General features: G+C 48.3%; 2 protein-coding genes across 2 annotated transcripts; both read left to right on the top strand.

Annotated features, from left to right (window-relative positions):
- The first annotated feature begins 413 nt into the window (after positions 1 to 413).
- Positions 414 to 3,688, top strand: LOC127213712 (serum amyloid A-3 protein). Its single transcript, XM_051174176.1, has 4 exons — positions 414 to 468; positions 1,009 to 1,103; positions 2,937 to 3,075; positions 3,424 to 3,688. Exons 2-4 carry the CDS (start codon positions 1,013 to 1,015, stop codon positions 3,560 to 3,562), a joined length of 369 nt encoding a protein of 122 aa, XP_051030133.1. The 5' UTR covers positions 414 to 468; positions 1,009 to 1,012; the 3' UTR covers positions 3,563 to 3,688.
- Positions 3,689 to 6,317: 2,629 nt separating this feature from the next.
- Saal1 (serum amyloid A like 1) lies at positions 6,318 to 24,457 on the top strand. The gene is made up of 12 exons (XM_051174303.1): positions 6,318 to 6,487; positions 7,625 to 7,744; positions 8,923 to 9,006; positions 13,661 to 13,740; positions 15,375 to 15,434; positions 15,562 to 15,677; positions 16,144 to 16,324; positions 18,358 to 18,440; positions 18,528 to 18,716; positions 21,633 to 21,820; positions 23,256 to 23,348; positions 24,338 to 24,457. The coding sequence occupies exons 1-12, from the start codon at positions 6,353 to 6,355 to the stop codon at positions 24,440 to 24,442; spliced, it is 1,434 nt and encodes a 477-aa protein (XP_051030260.1). The 5' UTR covers positions 6,318 to 6,352; the 3' UTR covers positions 24,443 to 24,457.
- Positions 24,458 to 27,901: the final 3,444 nt, after the last annotated feature.

Genomic DNA, 27,901 nt, shown 5'->3' with positions numbered 1-27,901 from the left:
CAGTTTGTGCCTTCTTTTCTCCTGTTTCCTAGGCCCAGCTGAATTCTGAACTACGCTCTGTGAGGACCTTAGCTCAGTTCTTGCATTTGCCTTGCACCTACATGGTAATTACATACTCAGATTTCTTTTTCCAATGTTCATTTCCCTTCCTTAGAAATGTGCACTACATCACTGGATGGAAAGTACTCATCCTGATTATCCCAGTCAGGATGGGGAAGACTCAGAAAGCCCTGACTTATCACATTCCTGAAAATGGCTGGATTGCACAATCTGGGAAAAGCAGAGCTGTGTGAAGAGAAATATTTAAGTTCTGAAAGCTAAATTACGGCCAAGTGGGATTATGCAAGATCAAACAGGGGGTTGCTCCACTAGCCAAGTGACAGTATATATACTCAGCCCCAGCCACATCTCCTCAACAAGCCACAAAAGCCACTCACCTGGCATCTCGAAAGGAACTAACAGCCCAAGGTGAGTTGTCAGAACTTTCCTACATTTGCTCTTTGTGGATTCTTTTCCCTGCCAGCATTCATTTGTTGTGTTTCTGTGTTCTGTCTCTTTCCTGAATCTACTAGGTTGATTAGAATTTACTGGAGACTGTACTTTTAGCTTGGAGATTTGTTGTATGCTTCTGTGTGAATTCATGGAAGGGTGGATTCATCCTTCCACAGATAGACTGCAGAGAGCTATGATGGTTATAAAGCCCCCACAAGCCTCTCTGGAAACTTCCTATGCCATTGTGGTTTGGCTGGAAAAATTGGAGTGCGATGTGCTTTAAACTAGTGGTCCATTTGCAAAGTCTCAGACAGAGGGATTCTAATGAAACACGTGGAAATGGGGACTGGATAGCTCCCAGCATCCACTGTATCACCTGTATCTACGTGTGCATGTGGGTTTAAGTATGAACTGCAGTGGGGTTTGTTACTGGCATGCAAGGACAGCTCCACAATACAGAAGCGTCCCCCACCCCAAGAAATGGCATATTCATCCTGTGTTTTCCTGGCCCTACAGCACGATGAAGTCTTCCATTGCCTTCATTTTTTGCTTCTTGATCCTGGGCGTTGACAGCCAAAGGTGGTTCCAGTTCATGAAAGAAGCTGGTCAAGGTAAGAACAAAGGATGGGGGCAGGAAGCTGTATCTGTGAGTTCCAAGCACTTACCAGAGCAGGGACCACATCATTAAGGCCAAAAGAGCTTATGACATCCTAATGGATAGAGAAGCAGTGTCGCTCTTCCTACATAGTTGTGAACTTTTCTGGTCAGTGTTGACCTTTTCCTGTGAGGATCCCAAGCCTGAGATCACAGTTTGTATAGCAGCTTCCCCACAGGAATGTAGGAACAATCTGTACTTGAAAGATACAGATTCAACAGCCAAAGAGGGCATCTACTGCCCCCGTGTGGAGGATGATGAACAGCTCACATCCTTGTCTGGTGCTGTGAAATGAAGTGCATCCCAAGTGTAGAGTGTTCCAGGCCAGGCAAAGGAGAACCTGTTGTAGTCCCCAATCCACAGTGACAGCAGCCAAGACCAACAGAGCAATGAAAAGCATTGTGTGTGGAGATAAATTAATCTTGTGGTGTAGGTGCCACGTCTACCTTTTAAGGAAGCCAAGGCACAGAGCATACATAAGCTATGTAATAAAACCCCAGAAAAACAGAGGCTACCCCAGGTTGTCCAACTCCTTGGAATCCACTACACAGCTCCCAGAACAGAGAGAGGACTTGATGCGCACACACTCACTGTTTACCTGAGAAGCAGCAGGCCATGGGTTAGGGAAGGCAGCTGCCCGTGAGGAAAGCTCAGATCCTCCACACCCACAGAAGGTAATGACTTAGTTACCTGGAATATAGGCCTGCTGGGGCCGGGACATGAAGTAGCAACTGTCACCAAGGGAAACACCTCCCACCAGCCACCACAGGATAAAAATTAAATGAACCGAGGTAGTAGCGGGCTTCCTCTGTTCTGCTAACTCCTTACATTTAAAGATATTTCCTTTTTAATGCAGGCTGGGTCTGATTCCTTCACTGCAGGGCTCACCATTTCTTCCTTAGTTTAGAACTTTTGCTGTTTGTGGCACCGTCCTGGTGGGCAGAGAAGTGAGATGACCATAAACTGAGTATCGACCATGAACGTCCCATGTGCATTTTCTCCTTTTTTTCCCCCTGTATAATCACCAAGGTGCCTGCTACTCTTCCCTGCTCTGGAGAGCACAGAGAGTTATAAAGCTAGTGTGTCCTTTGCTGCCTGAAGTCTCTGGTCATCCAGCTGTCTTAGTCGGTATCAGAGAACTCACTGTTGTCTTCTGCTGATGGAGTTCAGCGAACTGTGCTGAGAACTGCTCATGTTGAAATAGACCCTGGACATTCCGTGGGCGCAGGACAAAACTGCACTCAGTCTGCCTGGAGAGCAGTTGCTCCATTACCTGTGTTAGTAGAGAGCTGTGGCCGCAGTGGAGATTGTATCGCATGGGAGACTGAGGCAGGAGGATTGTGAGGCTCATGCTGTACAGAGTTATATAGAGATGCATGCTATCTCTAAAGGAAGAGAACACAGGAGAAAGGAAAGGAATGGCATAAGAAGGAAGGGGAGAGGAGGAAGGGAAGAGGCCTCATGTCTCACGCCTTAGACAGAAGTATCCCCGGACCTTTACAGAGAGTTTCATCATGGTATGGTGAAATATCCCCTAGAGATCTCTTCTCCTCAGTATGAGTTTGAGCATTCCAAGACCACCAACAACGGAGTAAGGCAGGAAATCATCAGAATAAACCTCGCTCCGATGCTCTCCTCCTCCACACACAAGGGGAAGTAAGAACTATTCATTCGAGCCGGCGACATTTCTGCAGGCTTGTGAAAGCTTGAATCACTAAACTGAGTTGGAAGTTTTAACCCTCTGGTTTGCTTTAACACAATCTTCCTCATCATTCTCTTCCCCCTCCAGGGACTAGAGACATGTGGAGAGCTTACTCTGACATGAGAGAGGCCAATTGGAAAAATTCAGATAAATACTTCCATGCCCGGGGAAACTATGATGCTGCCCAAAGAGGCCCAGGAGGAGCCTGGGCTGCTAAAGTGATCAGGTAACAGAGGTCTCTGTGAGCGGAGTTTGAGTGCTTTGGACAGTCAGGAGGGGGCTGTTCTCTGCATCCCGTGCACACTGCCTGTTAACCTTCCTCTTTCCTGTGCTTAGTACTGGGAGTGGCTGGCAGCAACGCCTGACCCATCCTCTCTCCCCTGGGGCTGCTCGATCAGCATGAGGGTGACATCCTGCACTGAGCAGGCGCCCACTCAGACAGCATCAGTACCAGCCTCTCCTTCCCTGCCTTTCCCGGGCTCCTCTCACAGCCATCTCTGGGAGAGAGGGGTGCAGAGGATGGGGCTCCTGCCTCCAGTTTGCTCATGGCTCTTCTTGCCTGTCTTGATTACAGTGATGCCAGAGAGGGCATTCAGAGGTTCACAGGACGTGGAGCAGAAGACTCAAGAGCTGACCAGTTTGCCAACGAATGGGGCCGGAGTGGTAAAGACCCCAACCACTTCCGACCTGCTGGCCTGCCTAGTAAATACTGAGTTCTGTCTTCATGTTCTTCCCAGCCATGCAGCCCCCAAGGAAAGAGGCAACTGCTGAATTGAGTTAGTTCCTAAAATCTGGGTGTCCAAGCACCCCAAAATACTAAATAAATACTTGTGAAATGCCACGTGTCACTGTTATTTTGAAAGAGCACAGGGCAGTTGTAATGAGGATTATGGGCCATGGGAATGACCAAAAAAGACCACTGTTTTTGGTTTTGGTTTTGTTTGTTTAAAGAAAGAGAAATTAAAAGATACGGATTGGAATATAACTGTAAATGTCTGTAGATGGGCCAAAACGTGTATTATGTATCCCATCAACGACAGGCAGATAGCATGAAAGCCCTGTCTATGATTTTGATTATCTAGTTGAACACTAGATAAAACTCAACACATTCTGGGCTGAGGATGTAGCCTAATGACAGAGGGATTACCTAGCATGCATGAGGCCCTAGCTTCCATCCCCATCCACTTCCCATGAAACGTCAATAAATTCTTACTTAACAAAATATAACTAAAAAAGACTAAAGACAAAATCAAAACAATCCAGTAATTGCTTTAAAAGATTCAAAAAGGCAAAGCCCTCCCATTTTGTAGAAATAGTTCTGGAGAGAAGATGGAATACTCTGCAACCATCTTCTCTGGTTCAGGAAATCTCTAGCACCTCCTTCCCCACAACCTGAGAGAAATTATCAAAAAGCAAAAGTACACTGATGTATGGTGGACTGATTCCATCAGTAACCAGCTCCAGGCTTGAGGTACAGCCTGGGGCTGCTGCTGCCTTTATACAATCCCTGAAGATTCTCAAATCTTGGAAATTGGAGTTGTGTTATTCCATGATGTTTCTTTACCAAACCGCACCCTCTCCTGGGTCACGCTGGCTCGGGTAGTCCTTTTCAGTCTAGGCAGCTATGTACTCTTTCATTAGCTGCCTCCTCAAATTCTGGTCTCATGATGGTCACTTCCTGGCTTCAGTGGTTTAGTCCTATGGTTCTTATATCTCTCACTCTCCCCTTCCCTGAGACATAAAGTAGCTTGTATCCAAGATAGATAGGTAGATAGATAGATGATAGATGATAGATAGATAGATAGATAGATAGATAGATAGATAGATAGATAGTTTCACCTTGTCCAGTATAGTGTTTATGAAGGCAGCAGATGAGACAGATTCCTGGACAGGCAAGTTGTGCAGCTCCCACATGCAATCCAGGAGGCCTCCACAGGATTGAGAAGCAGGGAGCAAAAAGCCTCCACTTCCCAGCACATGAAAAGCATGATTGTGGCCCTACTAGGAGAGCACACATTATCCTTGAGCTGTGAAGGATGCTGTACTGAAACTAGTAGTATCTTGGCTGCCCCCAGGAGAGCCTGGGCCTCAAGGCAGCCTGCCAGTCACCTCGAAAGTCCCATATTTATATCATCATCAGTTAGAGTAGCCTGGGCTTAAGCATAGGCAGGGCCACTGCCACTGAGCCCTATGACAGCATTGATCAAATCTGCCTGCACTTCTGGAGGAAGTGAGCTGTTCCACGAGCCTGCCATCCTCCATCTGATCATGAGTGCATGTGGCATACACAGTAAGCCCCTCCCACAGCACGACTTGGGTGTTGGCTATACAGTGGATGACGTTGGAAGCTGTCAGGGTCTGGGCCTGTTTTCTTTCTCTCTCTCTCTCTCTCTCTCTCTCTCTCTCTCTCTCTCTCTCTCTCTCTCTCTCTCTCTCCCCGGGTTCCCTGTGTGGCTTTACTTGTCCTGGAACTCTTTGTAGACCAGGCTGTCCTCGAACTCATAGAGATCTGCCTGCCTTTTCCTTCCAAGTGCTGGGATCAAAGGCGTGCGCCACTACTACCTGGCTCTGACTGTTTTCTTAAAGAGTTATCTCTTTCTTACTGATTTATTTGTTACATAAGATTTTGTTATCCTTGATACTGAGCATACATTATTCATAGATTAATGTTCCCCAATCTGAAGACGGTATCACTGTGAAGCCGACTGCCTTAAATTTGTGACAATCCCCTTCCTCAGCCTCTCGGGTGCTAAGGTGTGAGCCACCATGTCCACTGAGGCTTTTACATCTTATCGTTATAGAATGATAGTGAGAAAGGTAGCAGTTAATTTATTTGTATGTGCTTCTCCTGTGTGTGTGTGTGTGAGTGTGTGTGTGGTGTGTGTGTGTCTGTGTATGTATGTGTGTGTGTGTGTGTATGGTGTGGTGTGTGTGTGTATGGTGTGGTGTGTGTGTGTATGGTGTGGTGTGTGTGTGTATGGTGTGGTGTGTGTGTGTATGGTGTGTGTGTGTGTGTGTGTGAGTGTGTGTGTGGTGTGTATGTACAGAGAGTTGTACATGTATGCTGGGAACTAAAACCGGATCCTCTGTAAGACCGTGAGTGCTCTTAAGACCCCAGTCTGAGGAATGCGCAGTTTCTCTCATTAGGCTTCTGTGTATTTTAGGAAAGCCCTCCCTTATCTCTGAGACCATAAAAGGTCCTTTACATTTCTTCTAGATGTAAAACCTTTCAAAGTTCTCCTCCTCCCCTCCCCCTCCCTCCTCCTTGGCTGAGAAGCCTGTTTCCCCATCTTCGTTCCAGACAAAGGTATTACTTACTGAGCATCCCCTGGGTGGACAGGTTGGGAGAGATCCCCGCCCTTTCTACAGGTTCCCGGGTTATTCGGGAGTCCGCCGGCAGGGGGCGATGTAGGCAAACGGCACCGGGCGAGCCGGGCGAGCCGGGCTCTCTGGCACGTCCTCTCGCCTCCCCCGGGGCTTCCGGCGCGCTCCTGGGCGCCAGAATGGACCGCAACCCGTCGCCCCCGCCGCCCAGCTGCGACCCGGAGGGCGAGGAGGACTTGGCCGGGGGAGACTGCATTGGGAGTACGGTCTACAGCAAGCACTGGCTCTTCGGCGTCCTCAGCGGGCTCATCCAGGTGCGGAGACTCGCGCAGGCGCCCCGGGCACGGGAGGGCGCGCATGGGGTGCTGGAGGATCGCGGGTGCCAGCTCCTAACTTCGCAGAACTCCACCACGCACGCACGTACTTCGCTCGGATTTCGTTCCCCAACCCCATTGTCACCTCTGAAGTCGAGACTGTACCGCTCCTGTTTCGTCGGCTCTTGTTAACAGTCGGACAGCCTTGATCTCTGAGCCGCAAGCTCATCCCATGCTGGAAGCGAGACTGGTTAACCCAGAGCCTCGGTTTCTTTCGCCGTTTCTAGAAAACGCGGTAACCAGGATTGTCGTACCCGAGGCTGCTGTGTGGATAGAGTGTTTGAAATGGCGTTTGGTTTATAGGAGGCAGTCAGTAGATTTTTCGGCACACTGCCTTCCATGCTGCCTATTCCTGTTTTGGTTTGGGGTGGGGTGGGGATTGGGTTTGTTTTGCTTTTTTGCTTTTGTTTTGTTTTTTTTTTTCCGGAGCCATTTTCTACATATTGATGAAAACAGTATTCCTTTTTATTATTTTTAAAGGGTGGTGTTGTTGCTCATAAGGGAAAACTTTTTTATTTCTTAACTGGGGATCCAAGGCTGGTTGCACTCTCTTCAGCCTCAGTGTACCTTACATTCCATCACCAGTAGGCTGTTGGCCATCTCCAAACATGTACTATGCTTGCTGAACTCTTGTACTCACCCCTGTTGCTTATCTTATTTTCCCAGCACTGAGTCCTACCCTTCTTCCCATAAGATTTCACTTTCTTCTTTTAAGGGAAATGTCTTTCTTCTCCAAGGAATGGGTCATTGGCCCTTCATTTTTCCTATCATAGCTCTGCTTGCCAGTTCAGCTAAGTCCGCCTTTTCTATCGTGGCTGTTTATATGTCTTTCCTACACTAAATCACTTGAAAGCTAAAGGTTGTATTGTTGTCATTCTGTGTTTTTCTGTTGCACTGTCTACAGCATGTATTTACTCCAAGGATATTGAATGCTCACATCTATCCAAGTTACTAAGTTTTAGAGACAGTTTTGCCAGAAGAAATACTTTGGGGATACTCTCTTGGAGATATAAGTGGCAATATTCCTTGAAGAACTCTGAGTAATTTAACTGGTCTTTTTTCTTTATGTTTCTGAAGATTGTCACACCTGAAAGTGACAAGCCCAGCTCGGACGATGATGCTGATGAGCAACAGACGGAGCTTGCTGAAGAAATGGAGAATGAAATCTGCAGAGTCTGGGATATGTCCATGGATGAGGTATGAGGATGGAAATGAGACTCTGACTCAAGAGTGAGGAGGTTTTTTAAAAGATTCATTCCTTCACTGTTAGAGAAAAGGCCTGATTCAGTTCCTACTGTCAGTCCACTTTGTGGTTTAGGGTAAGAAGTCCCAGCAGCTATTAATGTTAAAATTGTGCCTTGAACAGATATACATCCTATGGACATCATAGTGTATTTAACATAAATGTGAACTAAGATAGCTATGACATCACTAGGCAGTATAATTTCATGAGGCCACTGATACACATACATACATACATAGTCATCATTGACTGAAATCGTATTATGTGTTGTATGTTTTATAATAGGCAGATTTAGCTAACTAACAGATTTAGCTTTTATACCTTGTATTCTTAGGTGAGAGCCATCTCTCTGGGGTCAAATGTCCACTCCAGGTTCACCTACGGCATGTGCCCCTTTAGGTGATGTGGGTAGAACGGAATCTCAAGGGAGAAAAAGTTCCAGTCTGTTGTAGTTACTTTGTGATCAGATTTTTTTGTTTGTTTGTTCTGTTTTTCTGCCACACTTATCTCAATTTTAGGTTCTTACAGGGTAGGATTTAGGAGTTGACTCTTTCTCCATACCATACCCCTGTCTCACCCCCAGCTTCGAATTTAATATCTGGCAGTCAGCAAATATCTTTGGATAAATTAATTAGAATTCTGGGAGGACAGGAAAAAAAATTTATTCAGTGCAGAATAAAAGGAGGGTTATCCTATGGTGTGTCACAGTCAGGGTTAGATTTGTTTGTGGGATTGATTATTCTACTGTCTTGGGATCAAGTACCACAAAGGCTCCTATGTTCCTTTTTGTTTGGTTGGGCTTTTTTTTTTTTTTTTTTTTTCTTTTGATTTGTTTTGTTTCTTCAGGGCAGGGTTTCTCTATAAGGTTCTGACTGCCCTGGAACCCATTCTGTAGACCAGGCGAGCCTTGAACATACAGAGATCCACCTGTCTCTGCCTCCCAAGTGCTGGGATTAAAGGCGCGCGCCACCGCTCGATGGCTTTCTTTCTTCTTTATGACGCGGTCCCTGATCTTTGATTCTTCCCTTGTAGATGAAAGGAAGAAAACATGAAACTAAACTCTTAGGGTTGTCTGAGCTACGGAGCGTGAGCGGGGTGCAGCGTCTAAATTGCTGACCATTTTTGTTTGTAGGATGTGGCTTTATTTCTCCAAGAATTTAAGGCTCCAGACATATTCATGGGAGTGCTGGCCAAATCGAGGTGTCCCCGATTAAGAGTAAGTACATAGAGTTCTTTCCTTTCGTTTGACTTACTGGCTACAAGCCAATAAATCGGTGTACAAATACTTAGTGGGCATTTTTAGGTAATGCACTCCTTGAAATGACTAGATATGTAGAATTTTAGATTTGGATTAGATTAGGGAGATCGATAATTTGATTTAAAAGCTGTGGAAACCAGGTAGGCGGAACCATGCTAGGCTGCTAGTGTGTGACAGAAAAAGAAACAGTGCCTAGACCTGCTGTTTATTCCTCAGTCCTTGTTCTTTTTATTCACAAAGCCCGCCATTGCCTGGAAACGTGTTAAAGTTGATGTTGCTCAGGACTCCCACAGTCTGAGTGTGAGAGCTCTCCCATGTAAAGTCTACCTAAATGCTCTTCCTGGCGGAGGGCTGTCTGCTTCCCATCTGTTATGGTGAGGTGTGGCGAACCTTGGCGGAGTCCATGGAAGTCGAGGGTGACCGAGGCGGAGGGACAAACACACCAGACAGACAGAGCTTAGTGAGGCGTTTTTATTAGAAAGGGAAGAGGGGGAGAAAAGATATAAAAAGACAGAGACCGAGAGAGGACAAAAGAGAAGACAGAGGCAGTAATCCTGTCTGCCCCATGGGAGCAGCAGGAAAGAGGGGGAGACAGCATACGTGGGCAGGGTCTTTCTTTAAAGGGTCCTTTGCACTTGGGCTGACCAGGGCTCTGCCTGAGTGCATTCTGCCAGGTGACAGGGGCGGGCCAGCGTGATGCCTGAGTCCTTACACCATCTCACCAGCATGTCACCCATGCCGGCCTTCCCTTCCCTTTCAGCCTGTCATCGGTGTGTCAGTTTCCTGCCTGGTCACTGCTAAGGGCAAGTTCCCAAGAGCAGCGGATGGGACACAGGAAGGGTGCAGTGTCCTGGGCCTTACTACCATTTACATCTCTGTGTGCAGTGCACGTGATGCAGGGCTGTTGCTATGTGCCGAGTGAGTGATGCACAACTGTTGCCATGTGCTGAGTGAGTAATGCAGGACTTGCCATGTGCTGAGTGAGTGATGCACGGCTGTTGCTATGTGCCGAGTGAGTGATGCAGGGCTGTTGCTATGTGCCGAGTGAGTGATGCACGGCTGTTGCTATGTGCCGAGTGAGTGATGCACAACTGTTGCCATGTGCTGAGTGAGTAATGCAGGACTTGCCATGTGCTGAGTGAGTGATGCAGGGCTGTTGCTATGTGCTGAGTGAGTGATGCACGGCTGTTGCTATGTGCTGAGTGAGTGATGCACAACTGTTGCTATGTGCCGAGTGAGTGATGCAGGGCTGTTGCTATGTGCTGAGTGAGTGATGCACAACTGTTGCTATGTGCCGAGTGAGTGATGCACGGCTGTTGCTGTGTGCCGAGTGGGTGATGCACGGCTGTTGCTGTGTGCCGAGTGAGTGATGCACGGCTGTTGCCGTGTGCTGAGTGAGTAATGCAGGACTTGCCATGTACTGAGTGAGTGATGCACGGCTGTTGCTATGTGCCGAGTGAGTGATGCACGGCTGTTGCTATGTGCTGAGTGAATGATGCAGGACTGTTGCTGTGTGCTGAGTGATGCAGGACTGTTGCTATGTGCTGAGTGAGTGATGCAGGACTGTTGCTATGTGCCGAGCGAGTGATGCACTGATGCACAACTGTTGCTATGTGCCGAGTGAGTGATGCAGGGCTGTTGCTGTGTGCTGAGTGAGTGGTGCACGACTGTTGCTGTGTGCCAAGTGAATGAGGCAGGACTGTTGCTATGTGCAGGGCATGTGATGCAGGACTGTTGCTATGTGCCGAGTGAGTGTAGTTCATGAGCATCCGCTCCCTACTGTTGGCCTTACTCCTCCTTTGAGACACACCTAATAGTGAAAGAACTGAGTCTCAGACTAAGGTAATATGTCCACAGTCACTCAGCTTGTAAAGATGGAGTTGGGGCCCATGCCCAGCTCCAGTAGAGCCCTACCGTTGCTTCTTTTTCTTGTCGATAAAGTGGAAATTCCATAGGGTGTATTGAAAATATACTCGTGTCTATGGGTGCCTTGTCAGCATATGTCTGCAGGCTAGAAGACAGCAGTGCATCTCAGCAGACGGTTGTGAGCCGCCGTGTGAGTGCAGGGAAGGAGAGCAGACAGTGCTCTTGACCGCTGAGCCATCTCTCCAGCCCCTTTAATTCAGATTTTTATTTAGTGGAACGCTCCACCCACACCGGCTCCTTATACCAACATGAAGTGTTGGCAATTTTGTGGCATTCCTTCCCTGATTTTATAATTTTTTTTATATGAGTCATGATTAGTTCAGGAATTAGCTACACTGCTGGAAATGTGTCCTGGCCACAGCCTGCTACAACAGTGGTTCTCAGCTTTGGCCATATGATGGAATCACTAGGCCACCAGTCTTAAATGTCACCACGTCCCAGATCACTGGTACCAAGCCCACCTCAAGAGTGTCTGGTCCAGTAGGGCAGGGCAGGGCAGGCAGGACCCCACGCCCACTGTGTTCCCGGGTGATGTCAGTACTTTAGACCTCAACCATGCGCTTTTCCAGAGCCCTGTCCTGGAGGACCTGCAAAAGGCAGGCCACATCTCCCTATGTGGGAGTCTGATAGTTTTTGGCATCTTCCAGAGATCCTCATGAGCAGCCTTCACAGGAGGTGGTCTCCAGCAGAAAGGTCATGCCTCCCCTCTCTGGCTTATAAGAGGATGTGGACATAGTACCAGAGTCGCTTGTGCTTTTCACAGTGTTTGACCCACTGGTGTTTTACTAAAGCTCTCTTCTGTTCCTCTCTTACTCTTACCTGCTTTTGTCCCTCCCGATGTCTTCCTGTGCCTGACGTCTTTTCAGTCACTTCTGCAGGGAGGCCTGGCAGGCTTACGATGGGAGGGGGTCCCCATCGGGACCTTCCAAGTGCTGGGTAATGGGCGCATGCCGCCACAGCTTAGCTTCATCTCTCTCTTTCTCTCTCTCTCTCTCTCTCAGGCCACGGCTCTCTCCGGCCAATGCCACAAGCCCCAGCTCCCATTTTGGTAACTGGTGTCACTTCCAACTTTTTTCAGGAATTTTCGACCTGCACGCATATTTTCTAACCCGTATCCTCTCTTCTAACTCAGTGACACCACGCTGACGGTGAAATCTCCTGGTGCGCTCGGTAAGCACCAGCTCCAGACGTTGACCCCTGGAGACTCTGATTCAGTGGGGTCGATGGGAGTTGGGAACTGCTGACAGACTCCCTGAGTACTGTGTCCCCGCAAGTCTGGAGACCCTGTTATGCAGGAATACACTGTGTCCTTTCATCGTAATGTTTCCTGTTATGATAGGACTGATACTTCTGACTGGGAAACCAAGGCAACTCCAAACCTGTGAGCTGCGCCTTACACTGTCTCTTCGCCTTCTAAGAGACTGTTTGCCATCCCGCTTAGTGTCTGCAGCTCTGTGTGCCTGCCATCAGCCCCGTTGATGATAGCAGTCATGTGTTCTTGGGCAGAGTACCCTGGCTCGTAACAGCGGGAGATCTTAGGCAAGTTTCTTGACTCCCTGGACTTCAGTTCCCTCATTTGAAAGTGGAGACAGCACAGTCCCCTCTTGTAATTACTGTGTGCAGTGATGCGTGGACAACGTTGTGAGGATCCCCAAAGGCCACCAGGGAGAGACAGGCCCATGATGCAAGTGCATCACTTATTGTTCATCCAACCATGACAGGGACCTCTTCTGGCTGGCTGACGCAGCAGCCGCCAGAGGGAGCGAGTTCCCTGTCTGCTGTCGGTTTTAAGGGCAAAAGTCACAGGATTACATCAGCAGGTACGGCTTGGTTTCTGATTGGTTGACAGTCGGGGAACAACCTGGGGAATTCCTCACAGTCATCGTGGAGCATGAAATACCTGTGCACCAATTATTCTCATTGGTCAGTGCTGAGAGGGAACATTCTGTGGTTTCTGTGGCTTTGTCTTGTTACTTGCAGGTGGCCTGTTGTTCATAGATATCAGTAGTTTTGAGAACTGTGTCCTGGAGACTATAGGGAGGTTTTGGTCTCCCCTGGAGTTTCTTTTGTGGCCAAACAGTTCCCAGGAACCAAGCTTCTGGGTGGGGGGGAGGGGAGCGCAGGGTCTGGAGTTTCTTTCTGTTCCGTTTTGGCCCTAGGCTCCGGGAGGCCAGGGGGTCTGGACTTTCTTTGTGTTGTGTGCTGAATCAGAGGCTTACATGTCTTTTTCTGTAGGCTGTCATGGCTGCTAAAGCAGGCGGCGGAGTGATGGTCTGGTCCCTTTAGTTTTTTACCCCTTTCAGTTCCCTGTTTGAGAACCTTCATGGTCTAGGTGCCATCCCATCTTCAGCCTAAACTCTTGAGCATGACAGTCAGCCCCTTTCCACCCTGGCCCTCTCCATCAGTCACTCTCCATCAGTCACCTGTGTTAAGAGCCCTTTCTACCATAACCTCTCTTCATCTGCGCCTTCTGCTTTGGACCTTCTTGTTTCTTTTATTCCATCTCAACTTTGTGAGTTGTACAAGCCAAGTAAGTATATAAATCTGGATGCCGGCTGTAAACTTTGATACTCTGCCTCCCCTTTCCTCCCCTCAAAGTTGGTTCAGTACACATTTGTATTCAAGTTATTGTTCTTTGTGGCTTTTACCTCGCAGCCATTGTGACCTGTGTTATTTGATTTGACAGGAAATCTGTGTGGGGATTTTAGGGAATATGGCCTGCTTCCAGGAGATATGCACGTCCATCAGCAGCTGCAAGGACCATGGGTAAGTCCTACTACCTGATAGCCGTGCTTCTCAGGGCGGGTCCCAGGAGAGGCGGACGCGTGGAGTGTGGGGTGTGTTTCGTTGTCTCAGGACACCTTATGTTAATGTGGCTGAGGCTTGTACGGCTAGCTATGGGCGCGACTCAGGACTGGGCCTGTGTATCCATGGTAAGGCATGAGTCATGGCATCCAGTAAGTGGGCCAGGCAAAGAATATGTAGAGCCTAACTTGGAGCTAGGGGCCACTGGCCAGAATCCAGAACAATTTAAGGATGGGAAATCCAAGGAATCGGAACTAGTCTGGGAAACTCGATTGCTGAACAGTGCTCTGATAACTTTGACTTAGTTAGGGGAGTGGGACTTGCCCACAGACTACAAGATAAAAAGTTGCCTCTGGAGCTGGGCGGTGGTGACACATGCTTTTAGTCCCGGCACTCAGGAGGAAGAGGCAGGCGGATGGACCTGTGAGTTCCAGGCCAGCCTGGTCTACAGAGCGAGTGCAATGACAGGCTCCGAAGCTACAGAGAGAAAAGGTCTCAAAAAACAAACAAACAAAAAAGAGTTACCTCTGGGGTTAAAAACTAGTAGACAAGCCTAGAGGCTAGTTCCCGTCTAAAGCCAAAAAGCTTTGGGCAGAGGACTTTTTAATAGTGGGGTCTCAGGTGGTTGGTAGATCTGAGAACATGATAAATTTGATGGGCATGTTCATTTTCTTGGTGATGGTTCATGGCTGTTAGCTTAGGATCTTAAAGAAGTCTGTGTCCAGCATACATCAAAGCGATTGTTCTTATCAGAGGGTCATAAGGGTTTATCCCTGACGTCAAGGACCTGGGATTCTTGAATTTTTGTTGTTGTTTGGTTTTTGATTTTCAAGACAGAGTTTCTCTGTATTGCTTTGGAGCCTGTCCTGGAACTCGCTCTGTTGACCAGGCTGGCCTTGAACTCACAGAGATCCACCTGCCTCTGCCTCCCGAGTGCTGGGATTAAAGGCAGGCACCACCACCGCCCGGCTTGAATTGCTTCTATTACATCCACACACAGGCTGTTCCACGATGAATCAAAGAACATGTGAACAGTAATTAAAAACATAAAAAGATGTGCAGACAACTGAAAGATATTTTAAGGAAAAACCATAGCTGCTTTCATATGAAATAAAATGCAAAGTCAGAAATGTAGTAACAAAGCTACAGAACAGAGCAAAGGGGATGATGTCAGGGTCACCTTTTCTAGGTGGGAGAGGATTGTGGTTTGGAGACAGATACTCTAATGGCAAAGAGAGCTACAGATGGGCAATCCTGCTCTGTTCCTTAGAAACATGCGTGTTTGCTCTAAAATAGTGGTTCTCAACCTGTGGGCCGTGATCTCTTCTGGGGAGGGATTGCATTTCAGCTATTGGCATCACAGTTCATAACAACAGTGAAATTGCAGTTATGAGGTAGCAATGAAACAATTTTGTGATTGGGGGTCACCCCCACATGAGGAACTGTGTTAAAGGGTCGCAGCATTAGAAAGGTAGTGAACCACGGCTCTAGACTTCATGAACTGCATTCATGCTTCATCTTACAAAAACGCTGTTTAAAATGAAAGGAAAACTGATTATTTGCAATGATGCTCATGACTCTCTGTGGCGCCACAGACAGGTGCTTCTGCAGTGTTTGTGCGACTCGGACCCACCCACTCTGCTAGAAACCAGCAGGTAAGCCTTCTCTTCATGGGTTCCCTAAACCCTCAACAGGGGGCCTGGGAAAGCACACGGTGACTTCTGGACTGTTGGTGGCCTTTGCTGTTTTTTAGTAGATATTGAGCTCACGTTTGTCATGTAGGTTGTTGCTTACTTGCCTTTCCCAGACAAAAGTGGCCAGTGTCTGGGTTGAAAGGATCCGGGAGCATCCATCTATTTACAGTAGTGTTTGCTTCATCATGTCAAGTTCAACAAACGGTAAGTCACCGCGTGACCTTGGGAGAAAGGCTGCAGCCCATCTGAGTTTTTACATTTTTATGTTTTCCTTGTTTTAAAATTCACGGATGTTTGCCTGCTTGTATCTGTGCATTTCTTGCATGCTGGTATGTGCCTGGTGCCCGCAGAGGCCAGCAGGGGATGTCAGGTGCCCTGGGACTGGGGTTCCAGTTGGGAGCTCCTTGCTGTGTGGGTGCTGAGAATCAAACCTGGGTGGTCTAGAGTAGCAGCAAGTACTCTTAATGGCTTGGCCATCTCTTCAGCCCCCACCCAGGAAAGCACTTTGCACTGAAGGAAGATAAGCCAGTTTAAACAGGCTCCTGGATGGAGACGCCCTGGTGGGAAGGGACACCTTGGCAGATTTGGCTCGCAGAGCAGCTTGAGGAGTTGGGCTTCGGCCTTGTAGCGTCAGATCTGGTTCTCAATTGAACACCTGTCTTCACTGCAGTTGACTTGCTGGTGAAGGTGGGGGAGGTCGTGGACAAGCTCTTTGACATGGACGAAAAACTCATGCTGGAGTGGATTAGAAATGGGACTGCCCGACTTCCAGACCAACCCCAAGAGGACTCTGAAGAGCAGCCAGTGTTTTCGATTGTACCCTGTGTGCTGGAAGCTGCCAAGCAAGTACGGTAGGTGACCTCTTGTGTAGAATGTTCTGGAAAAATTCAGTTGTTCGAAACATCCTTAGGTGGAAGAGTCTTAGTTTCCGTATGCAGCCAGTCTCTCGTAGGTTGTGGCGGCAAAATAGTTCTCTGAAGGGATTACAAGGGCTCAGAGCATTTGCTCCAGTGTGGCCTGGTCATGAGGCTTTAGCTTGCTGTGGGAACTGACAGCAACTTTATGTATTTTAAACAATCAAAGGGAAAAGATTTTCTTATTTCATTTTACACTTGAGTATGAAAGGCTCCACCGTGCCTATGTGCCAGTCTGTGTAGATGATGGGCTTGGGGCCTTTGGTGTCTCATGACAGGCATGGTTGTTAAGACAGTTTATCACTAATGGCTGTAAGATTAACACTGGAATTACCTGCTTAGTTGTTAGCAGCACAGCCTCAGAACCTAGTAGGCAATGTTAAAAGCTATTACTTTGATATCTTCTATCACATATCTCCTTCAATATTCCCAAGTCAGTCAGCGGTGCTGCCGGTACCCCATCTGGAGAAGGTAGAAGAACCAGGAAGCCCTTACTGACCCCTCCCTGTCCGGCCTTCCCTCACGGCCAGTCAGCCTCTGAGCTTGAACCAGTGCCACGCTCCCTACCCTCTGAGCTGCCTGCCCTCTGGCTGGCCCTTCCCGAACCTCAGCCTTGCAGCTGCCCCGGTGGCGCATGCCCATCTTGCTTCCGCCCTCCAGGCTTTGCCGTTGCCCTCCACAGGAAATGGCTTGGGTTTTGAAAGACACGCGCGCGTCCACACCAGGCCCGCCCACCCTTGTTCTTGCCTCGGCTATGTGGGACTCTGCTCTGCAGATGAAGCAGGCCTCTCGCCTCCGAGCCTTCGCACAGGGTGTCTCCCGGTTCCACAGCAGCTGTCTTTTCAGATTGCTGTGGAAACACCTCTTCCCATCTCTTCCCTCATGAAATGTGTGTGTGGCCTTTTAGTGCCCGGCTTCTAGTGTTGGCTTCATGACATTTTACGGTACCTGCCCCTTTGATCGCCTTCTTTTCTCGCAGACTTACACTCTGTGAAGGTGGCTGTGATATCTCAATGCATACGCTCTCTCCCCAGCCCCTGGCGTTAAGTGCCCGGAAATGACAGATCCTTAAGTCAACACAGCTGAGCCTTTTGGTGTTCACTCTTTTCACTTCATTGTTTGGTTGAAGAAACAGCATTTTGAGTTCTAAGGATTAAAAAAAAAAAAATGTTGAGGGAAAGAATAGGTTTTTTTGATCCTAGTCTTCTCAGCAAGGGGGCCTAGTATGATCTGTGAAGTGTAAAGAGCATCCGTACCACGGAGTCTGCGCTGCAGGCCTGTCGTCCCATAGCAGCATCCGTACCACGGAGTCTGCGCTGCAGGCCCCTCGTCCCATGGCAGCATCCGTACCACGGAGTCTGCGCTGCAGGCCCCTCGTCCCATGGCAGCATCCGTACCACGGAGTCTGCGCTGCAGGCCCCTCGTCCCATAGCAGCATCCGTACCACGGAGTCTGCGCTGCAGGCCCCTCGTCCCATAGCAGCATCCGTACCACGGAGTCTGCGCTGCAGGCCCCTCGTCTCTACCATAGCAGCATCCGTACCACGGAGTCTGCGCTGCAGGCCCCTCGTCCCATGGCAGCATCCGTACCACGGAGTCTGCGCTGCAGGCCTGTCGTCTCTCCAGTAGAAGTATCAGTATCACACATATGTAGATGCACACACGCTTACACATACACTCACGTACTCGTTCACACACACACACTCGCATGTAAGCACACATTCACACACAGATGTGCATACACCCAGGCACACTCCATCCGTTCCCTCGCATGCATCGCCCTCTCACACACTCACATGTACACACACATCTGTTTTCCCCGTTTAACGCTCGCGAGCAGGCTATTCAGTTGACGGCTCACATTGTACACTGTAGTACAAGGTAGCAGACATCTGCTGGGTGGATGAATGATTGACAGCTGTTCTCTAGACGGGGAAGTTAAGAGTGCGTCTGCCGTTTCTGTCTGCTCAGGTCTGAAAACCCGGACGGGCTGGACGTTTACATGCACATCTTGCAGCTCCTCACCACAGTGGATGACGGAGTTCAGGCAATTGGTAAGCCGGTTTCTTGGAAGACACTGCAGTTGCTCATCGAAGTGTTCGCTGTTTTTAAATTGCTCCTTGTAAAAAATACTCCTTAAGTGCAGTGTCCCGCTACTGGAAAAGACGCGTGGGACTTACTCTTTGACCTGGTGTGCCATGAATTCTGCCAAGCTGGTGACCCTCCCATCATACTGCAGGAGCAGAAGACAGTGCTGGCCTCTGTCTTCTCGGTGCTGTCTGCCATCAGTGCTTCATGGGCCGGACTGGAACCCCTGAAGAGAGAAGAAGGCAAGTGCACTTCCCGCTCAGGGACGAAACCGCGCCCACCAGATTGCAAGTGCCGGGCCATTGCGTACTCTTCGTTGGGTTTCCTTTTTTTTGTTTTTCTCCCATTTAAAAAGAAAATACCCTTATTCCCCTAGTAACATAGCATACTAGATGCTTAATACAAAAATACTATAAAGTTTATTGAAAGGCATCAAGGCTTGGGGTACAGCTCAGTAGTGGGGTACCCCTGGTTCAGTCAGTGTTTACAGGAACACTCTGTAAAGTTTGATCAGTCTGCAGATCAGGTTAGTGGTAATGCTGGTGTTTCAGTTCCCAGTGGGAACAGACAGTCTCTCTTCGGTCGAATGTCTCCGTGCTTTTGACTGTTTGACTTGTTTAGTGCCGGATTAGGGTCAAAAGTGCAAAGCCCCATGTGGTTCCCGGAGCTTTCACTGGGATTTTGTTGAGTGTGGCACATCTGGGAAGGCATTGTGTGGGTGGCTTGAGGCTTTTTCTCCTACAGATCTTGCACATTTTATCTTTTTGAATTGCTGCCTCTGTCTAACACTTTATTCCACTGATGATTGTTGGACTTTATGGAGGCTGTGTATCTGTGTGTTAACTTTGATTGCAGCACCTTTATTGACTTGCTTGTAGTTTGTTTTTGCTGTGCTTGGGGTTGGACCCAGGGCTTTGCCCATGTAGGCAGGATTCCTGTCACCAAGCTATATCCACATTCCTGTCGTATTGTTCTCAAATTATATTTATTTGATGTGTATGGGTGTTTTGCCTGAATGCACACAGATCAGAAAAAGCTGTTGTTGTATGAGCTTTCTGTCCTGGCTGGTCCCATGGCTCTTGAGCCCCAAATAAACACACAGATGCTATATTAATTATAAAACTGTTGGCCAGTGGCTTGGGCTTCTTATTGGCTAGTTCTGTCTTAATTATTAACCCATTTCTATTAATCTAAGTATCTCCACGTGGTCTTGGCTTACCAGAGAACGCCCTGCGCATCCTCTCTTCCTGGGCTCTACATGACAACTCCTTCTGCCTACCTTTCCCAGAATTCTCCTTGTCTCCTAGACCCACCTGTCTTCCTACCTCATTGGCCACAGTGTTGTATTCATCAACCAATAAGAGAAACATATATACAGAAAGACATCCCCCATCAGCTGTTGGATGCCCTGGGACGAGGATTATAAAGGCCTATGAGCCAACATATGGGTGATGGGATTTGGACCCAGGGCCTCTCGAAGAGTAGACAGTATTCCTAACCAAACACTGAACCATCTCTCCAACTTTTGTCTTAGTGTCCTTAGTGGTAGTCCCCATGATAATCCTGAACTTTATCTGCTATTAAGTCACATCTACTTTTGCCATTTTTCTATCTCTGACTTCTTTTCCTTATCTAATTGGATTGCTGATTGTCTGCTGTTTAAAATAACTGCTGAAGACATCGTATGTTCTTCCTGACTGTTGGGAATGGCGCCATAGTTTTACATTTAGTGTTCTGGGGCATAAGGTGCTTATTGTTATCTCTCATGGATGTTTTGATCTCCTTCCTCTTCTTGAGTATTTTGTTTTATTTGAGTATTTTGTTTGTCTCTGAGTGTTGATTCTGTATTTATGGAGAGGTCGCCTCACTGACAAAGAGGCACTGAGTACAGCCTGAGGCGGTTGGTGGATGCTGCCTCGTGAATACTTGGGAGGAAGCGCGGGTGGAGACTGGCACACGTAAGAGCACGGAGCACCGTGGAGGGGCAGGGTTGGGGCTCTGGATGACCGCGGTGGCCTGTGAGAAAAAAGGAAGAAAAGCATTGCAGCCGCCAGAGGGCGGAGGGCAGGGCCTACTCAGTGTGAGACACATTGGACAGATATGGCTGCCTACAGACGGCCATGGGCTAGTAAATGCAGGGAACCATGGGTAAAAGGGAGAAGAGGTGCCAGGCTGTGACGCTCTAGACGAGCCGTGCTCTGGCTTTGATCATGCATGGGACTGTAGAGATGCGGAGGGTTCTACCAGACTGTTCATTTTAGAGACTGGGAGAGCGGGGCTGGGTAGAAGGGAAGGGTCTCTGGTGTATCTGTCCCGAGGGCTGCCCCTTACTGAGACAAGGACGACTGCCTTTAAACGTGCTGCTCGGGGTGTCGGGGTGGAGGTGACTAGGGGCGGTTTGCGTCGGGAGCTGGAGGGAGGGCTGAGCTAAGACTGCAGATGTCATGGTGTCAGCTGTGAAGCCGCTCATCCCCTAACCCTCGGAGATCTCTTGGACTTGCTTTGATGTGAAAAGCGAGGGCGTCCTTATCTCTTAGTGCAGACGTGTTTATCTTGGTCTTGGTTTTCGTGCAGTTGGGTCAGCGAGTGCTGCCTGCTGTTGTGTGTGATCCTTGTAGTCCCGTGGGGAGTCTTTCTGTGTGGGACCAGCGTCCCCTTGTTGCTGGCGTAGGACTGGGTCTCACTGCCAGCTGCTGTGCCGCCCAGACTTCATGTGGTGCTTATGTTGGGCAGAACATGGACATCCTTGTTAACGCCTGTCACATTTAGCTCTCTCCTTAGCTCACTGATAACTCTCTCCCTGCTTTCAGAGGAGTTCTGTGGTGTGGCGGGGGGATTATTCCAGCTCTGTATGTTGCTGTGATACAACACTGACCAAAACCAACTTGGATGTGGGGAAGCAGTTTATTTGACCTTAGGTTACAGACCATCGTTGATGGACGTCACAGCGGGAACTAGAAGCAGAAACCACTCTGCCTGTGGTCCCTAAATCATAGGTAGCACTAGTTCAGTGTGAGTGGATGGATGGATGGATGGATGATGGATGGATGGATGGATGGATGGATGGATGGATGGATGGATGGATGGATGGACGGACGAATGAACAAACAAAGAAGGAATACTTATCTGGCTGGTTTCATTCTCTTGATTTGGTACAGTGGATCTTGCTCTAATTGACAGCCTAATTCGGGTGTTACAAAATATGGAACATTGTCAGAAGAAACCAGAGAACTCCACAGAAGAGCCTACAAACTATGACTCAACCCAAGATGATGACTTCCATATGAAGATCCTGAAGGATATTTCATGTGAATACCTTTCTAATATTTTTCAGGCATTAACCAAGGTACGAAATAAGTATTGGTGGTTTGGTTTTTTGTTTTGTTTTGTTTTTCTTTTTTTTTTTTTTTTTTTTTTTTTTTTTTTTTTGTGTGTGTGTGTGTGTGTGTGTGTTGAGACAGCGTTTCTGTATGTAACAGCCCTAGCTGTCTTGGAACTCACTGTGTAGACCAGGCTGGCCTCGAACTCACAGAGATCCTCCTGCCTCTGTCTCTCCAGTACTGGAGATCAGAGATGTGCACCATCACCACGTGGCCGTAAAAGGTATGGATTGCTTGACAGAGCTTCTACGGAAGGAGCAGCTGTGCTGCGGTACAGCTGACATCCCAGGGATGGAGAGGTGGCCAGGACGTAGCGGCCACGCAGACACTGTACCACGTGTGTGCTCGGCTCCGTTATGTTCTCCTCCCTTGGGGCCTGGGGTCTTACACATGGTAGGCAAGTGCTGCCCCTCTGAACTGCAGCCTCACCCTGCTTTGTTTTTTGGGGTTTTTTCTTTTTTGTTTTTGTTTTTTTTGAGGCAGGGTTTCTCTGTGTAGCTTTGGAGCCCGTCTTGGAACTCTCTCTGTAAACCAGGCTGTCCTCAAACTCCCAGAGATCCACCTATGTCTGCCTCCCGAGTGCTGGGACTAAAGGCGTGCGCCATACCTGGTATGGGTTTTTGAAACCTCAAAGCCCACAGTGACACACTTCCTCCAACAAGGCTGCACCTACTCCAGCAATGCCACGCCTCCTAATCCCAACCCTTTCCGATCCAGCTGCTCCCTGGTGTCTAAGCATCAAATGCGTGAGCCCATGAGGACCAGCCCCCTCAAACCACCACAGCAGCTTTTTTATTTTGCCTCCAGGATAGTTTTTTAGAATGTTTGTCATTGCTTTAGTTTGGGAGGGGGAGGGAGACAAATGTGTTCCTTTATCTTTAAGTTACAGGAAGATAGCAGGAAGGTGGGTTGATTAAAGACACAAGGACGTGTCTTGACACTTCTTAGACACCAGCTTCTAGGAATTTGGATTTAATCTCCAGGAAACAAGTGATAGGATCAGTTTGAAAAGAGTCTTCCAAAAACCGCAGGCACGAATGAGTAGGGTTGAGGGCCCGAGGCCAGGGGCCAGCGAATTGGCTTAAGGGTGGTGATCTGCGGGGATGGTGTGGGAATGGGAGAGGGAGGGAGGGAGCTGGGATGATGGCAGGTGTGGGAGGCCTTCAGCAGGCTGGCCCCGTCTCCCTGTGTCTCAGCTTCCCGCTCGGGCAGCAGGGTGAGTGATGGCCTTCACCGAGATTAGCTGTGTGAAGGCACACAAGACTTCATGGCAGCTCAGTGCGGGGACTTTAAATGCTGATGGGACCAGCCGTGATTGTATACACTGATGGTTATGTGTTTGCCAGATGCAGCATAGACATTTCCCTTTTCTGCTATTCAATTTTCTTTTGTTTGTTGTAGGAAACTGTGGCTCAGGGACTGAAGGAGGGCCAGTTAAGTAAAAAGAAATGTTCCTGTGCATTTCAGAGCCTCCTGCCCCTCTACAGCCCTATGGTGAGTAGGGTGAATGTCCAGGGAGCTCAATCTATTGTCAGAAATGATGGATTTAATGTCTTGTGGGAAAGATGGCCGGTGTATGTGTGATTCTAGTTATGGGCTAATGCGATTTTAACTCTGATCTCAAGAGGAAGGAATCAGCATGGTTTATAGTGGCCCTTCCTGCTACGAAGTGCATAGCCTGAATAGTAAGGGGAAGCCTAAACTTTTTTAACTAAAGTTCTTTTGCGATTTCATTTTTTTCTCTCTGTGCGTATGAGTGTTTTCCTTGGATATATATTTGTGCACCGTGTGTGTACATTGCCTGCCAAGGCCAGAAGAGGCTATTGGATCCCCTGCGACTGGAGTTACTGATGTGGGGGCTGCCATGTTGGTGCCGGGAATTAAACCCAGGTCCTTCAGAAGAATAACCAGTTCTCTTAACTGATGAGCTCAAATTTTTCTTCTGTCTCTCTTGTGAGATAGGGCCTTACTGTTTAGCCTTGACTGACTTGTAGGTGGCTCTATAAATCAGGCTGGCCTTGAACACATCGAGCTCTTCCCACCCCTCCTCCTCCTGAGCACTGGGATTAAAAGCGTGCACCACCGTGCCTGGCCCACAAGCCTACTTTTCATGGGTATGGTTTATAGTTCTTCACATAACAATATGTATTGTTGAAGGTAATTTCAAAGTAATGGTTTTTAGGAAAATGAACTTGTCAGCAGGGAGGGTTGTGATAAAATGTCAGTATACTGCCCTAAAAGGAAAGCAGTGGGATCTCACAGCTCAGGAGTGAAAGGAACTGGTCAGGGTCTGTCACTTGTAGAGTAACTACTAGAGTATTTCAGGTGACCCTGCAGGAAGTACCCTGGCTGACACCTGAGAATCTGCTCATGCCTCTGTTGCCTTTGGAAACCTCAGGATTTTCGTAGTTAACCATCAATCAGTATCTTTAAAGCTGCCTTCTCCTCCACCGCAGTGACGTGGTTCTTTGTGTGATTCGCAGGTGGAAGCCTTCATGAAAGTCCTGCATGAGGTTGATAAGACTCTGGCTGAGGACCTAGAAGAAAGCTTCCCCAGTGTGAAGGCTCAGCTTAAGACTCGCGTTTGAGTTTCTCCTGTCCAAGGAATAAACTCTTTTCTATGGTTTGAAATTGGCATTTGGAAGATAATTTAGATCGTCGTGTCAGGCCATGGTTTCTTCATGCTTCCCTGATTATGAGTCCCCACCCCCAATCCCCCCAGCCCCGCCGCCACCCCGCTCCCATTTATCCCCGCTTTGATTTGCACTGGTCACCAGAGTTCACCATTGTCGCCTCCCTACCCTTTGCATTGATTATACGGCACTGGTGTTTAGTAGAGGAAGAGGAAATTCAAGCTTGGCAAAGCCGGGGTTCTTTTTCAGATATTGGAGCAGGTAAGGGTTTGGCTTCTATATGAAAACTTTGTGTCCATTAGAAGTGGAATTACCTGCAGCAACAGAAACTGCTAGTATTAGCTCCTTCAATATCTTTATGCGTCTTGTGCTTACGTGAGGAGACCCTCAGTGCAGACTGTCCCCTTTTCCTGTCCCAGTGACCACTGTGCAGGCCTTTGCACATACTTATTTGTAACAATGAGAGCTGTGTGAAAAGGAAGCGACAAAGAGGCATTCTAGAAAGTTCTGCTAGCTTTCCCTGACCTCTGTTCTGTGTTATATTTAGCGTTCTAATCCTCACTGCACTCTGTAAGAGGTGTGACTAGCTTGGAGAGCCAACCTGGTCATTCACTGTAGTAGTTTTGAGAGCATCTGACAAGCTGTGTAGACTTCTCCAGATTATTAGTGGCAATGTGGAAACGTTAGTTACTGTCTTAGTTCAGGTTTCTACTGATGCAAAGAGACACCATGACCACAGCAACTCTTATAAAGGAAAACATTTCATTGTGGTGGCTCACGCACAGTTAAGCGGTCCAGTCCGTATTCATAGTGGGACATGGCGGTGTGCAGGCCAACAGGATGCTGAAGAAGTAGCTGAGAGCCCTTCGTCTTGAGGTTACAGGAAGTTGACTGAAACAGTGGAATAGCTGGATCATAGGAGACCTCAAAGCCCAACCCTACAGTGACACACTGCCTCCAACAAGGCCACGCCTACCCCGACAAGGCCACGCCTACCCCGACAAGGCCATACTTCCCATCAGTCCCACTCTCTTTGGGGGCCATTTTCGTTAAAACCGCCCCAGTTATTTTGCCTTGAGAGTTAGTCCAGTTCACGGATGGAGGTGGAGACGCTGGTGTTGAGTGTCAGTGCCCGTGCTTGTGCCTCAGAACGTGATTTGCTTGAGTGGCTTTTAAAGAAGATGGCCTCTGCAGCCTGACTCCCTGCAGGCGGCTTCCTCGCTCTGGTGAGGAAGTTGGCACCGTCCACCAGGCACCGAGCCTTCCGTCTGCATCGGCTCCCGTGCTAACGGATCTCAGTTAAGCACCATGAGACCAGCTCTGTAAGCCCCCTTTTCATCAGAGTCTTTGAATATGAGGGGCTGCTCTTACTCTGTACCTGCCTCTCCTTGAGGGGTCTGTGTTGATAAAGCACAGGTTGTACTGTGTGGGGGTAATTTGCACAGTTTCCAGTCCAGAGATGTGTTTGTTGGCCAGAGTGTCCCTCCTGAGAGGGATGGAGACCATGAGGGCGTCCCCCAGTGCAGCTGACTTACTTTGCATCTGCCTGTCCTCAGTTAACTGTGTTGGTAGACTGTCAGGCCATGCGCTTCCTAGTTAGCAACCAGCTCTCACGTAGTCCGTAACTGCTTAACCTGAGGCTTCAGCAGCGCGTGGGACTCACTGTCGAGAACGGTCCAGACCCGGGGGGGGGGGGGGTGTTGTTTCCTCACATGTAGGAAGACATGAAGTGTGCTGCACATGGAACACTTGGACCTATCGGTTTTGTTTACCATCGCGCTTGCACATTTCATGGCGTTTTTATGGGGACACAAGACCCTCAGAGGGCAAGTTAGGGGGGGCGGGGGGGGGGAGTGCGTGACATAGGAAGCCCTGACATGCTGTTTCCTGCTTCTAGCACCCTGGCTGGGCCCTTACTGTGTACTCTGTTATACTTTCTTCCGGTGTGATATTTTGAGGCAATACAAACTTCACACCGGTTTAATACGCTCGGAAACATCCTTAGTCTATAAATTATATCAAAGGAGAGCATGATCAGTGGTAAAAGTCTTCAAGGGCTAAAGTGACGGGAAAGGTTGCTGGAGCTAAGGGCATGAGGCCTGCTTTAATCGGGGCTCCAACAGCGCGTTAGCCAGCTCTTCAAAGGCAGGCGTTTCAACAGAAGGAAAATAGGGAGATGCTTTTCTGGGCTACCCTCGTCCTGTATTTTTCTTGTTCCTAGTCTGAGATTTAAAGGGAAACTGTCATGATCGCCTGTGAGTCTGAGCTGAATGCTCTGTCATCTTTGATGTGTTCAGAGGAAGGAAGTGGGCAAAGGGAGTGACGGATGGGTCGCTGTCGCTGGGGATCTCATCACAGGGATCTGATCACAGCCCCTGATTCTGTGTGTATTTGTGATTTCCTACTGAGATTTAATTTATTTTTTTTTCTACTGAAATTTTTAAAAGGCAAATAAATCACATAGAACTGTAAGCTTGAACTCGGGAGATTGTAATTGCCTCCAATTTGTGCTGAAGACATTGAAACAACACAGATACTTCATACCATGGTTATTATAACTATAAAAGAAATGGGTAAAAATTAGCTTCATTATCCCAACCAAAGTCAGCATGGAGGCTCTTGCCATGAGGTGGAAACTGAGCATGTGGTTAGCACCGGATAGGTATTCTTATTAACACAGTCTTACCGGGGGTCTTTAGTGGTCTGGTGGGATAGTACTTGGGGAAAGAAATAATCAGAATCTCAAGCGTGGAAGGTTTTTTAATGTAAAACCTATAAACTAGCCAGACATCATCCTCATGACCAGGCCTGACTTAGAATAGTGAGAACCTCAGGAAGCCAGGGGACCCTTTGTGGAGATGCTGCTAGCTTTAGTTCTATGGTTCATTTGTTGACCTGTCTGCACTGCATGTCTTCACAGAATCCAAAGCCTGCATGTATAAAATCACCTAGTATACCTTAGTTTAATTTTTATGGAGTCAAATTTGCTTAGATCTCATCTTGGACAGCCCAGGGAGCATCTGTGAAACCTAAGGCATCTAGATTTCTTGTGCATTTCACAGCCAAAGGTGTGGGCAGACCTCCGTGACCGAGCAACACCACAGAGCAACCAGCTTCGCTGTGATTTTTTTTTATACCTTAAGGATCTGGCAAGGGGCACAGCTCTGGGAAAGGCTATGTGACTCCGGACCCAGACCTGGAGGAATCTGTACTGGCTTACCAGCCATGGCTACTCTGGACTGTGTACCTCGGGTGCAGTCCACTAAGCAGAACTTAATTGGACCTGGTACAGAATCTGTATAAGGATGAAGAAGAGCGTGGCTCACACAGGTCTGAAGACTCATGATGGAAGTGGTCCCCACTGGTTCAGGCTATACCGCGCCTGTTGCCACCAGTCTACAGACGTCTTTGTTA

Source organism: Phodopus roborovskii, unplaced genomic scaffold (genome assembly GCF_943737965.1).
Source record: "Phodopus roborovskii unplaced genomic scaffold, PHOROB, whole genome shotgun sequence".
NCBI classification, from domain to species: Eukaryota; Metazoa; Chordata; class Mammalia; order Rodentia; family Cricetidae; genus Phodopus; species Phodopus roborovskii.
Note: the sequence above shows the minus strand (reverse complement) of the source record. Positions and strands in the feature narration are given on the sequence as shown.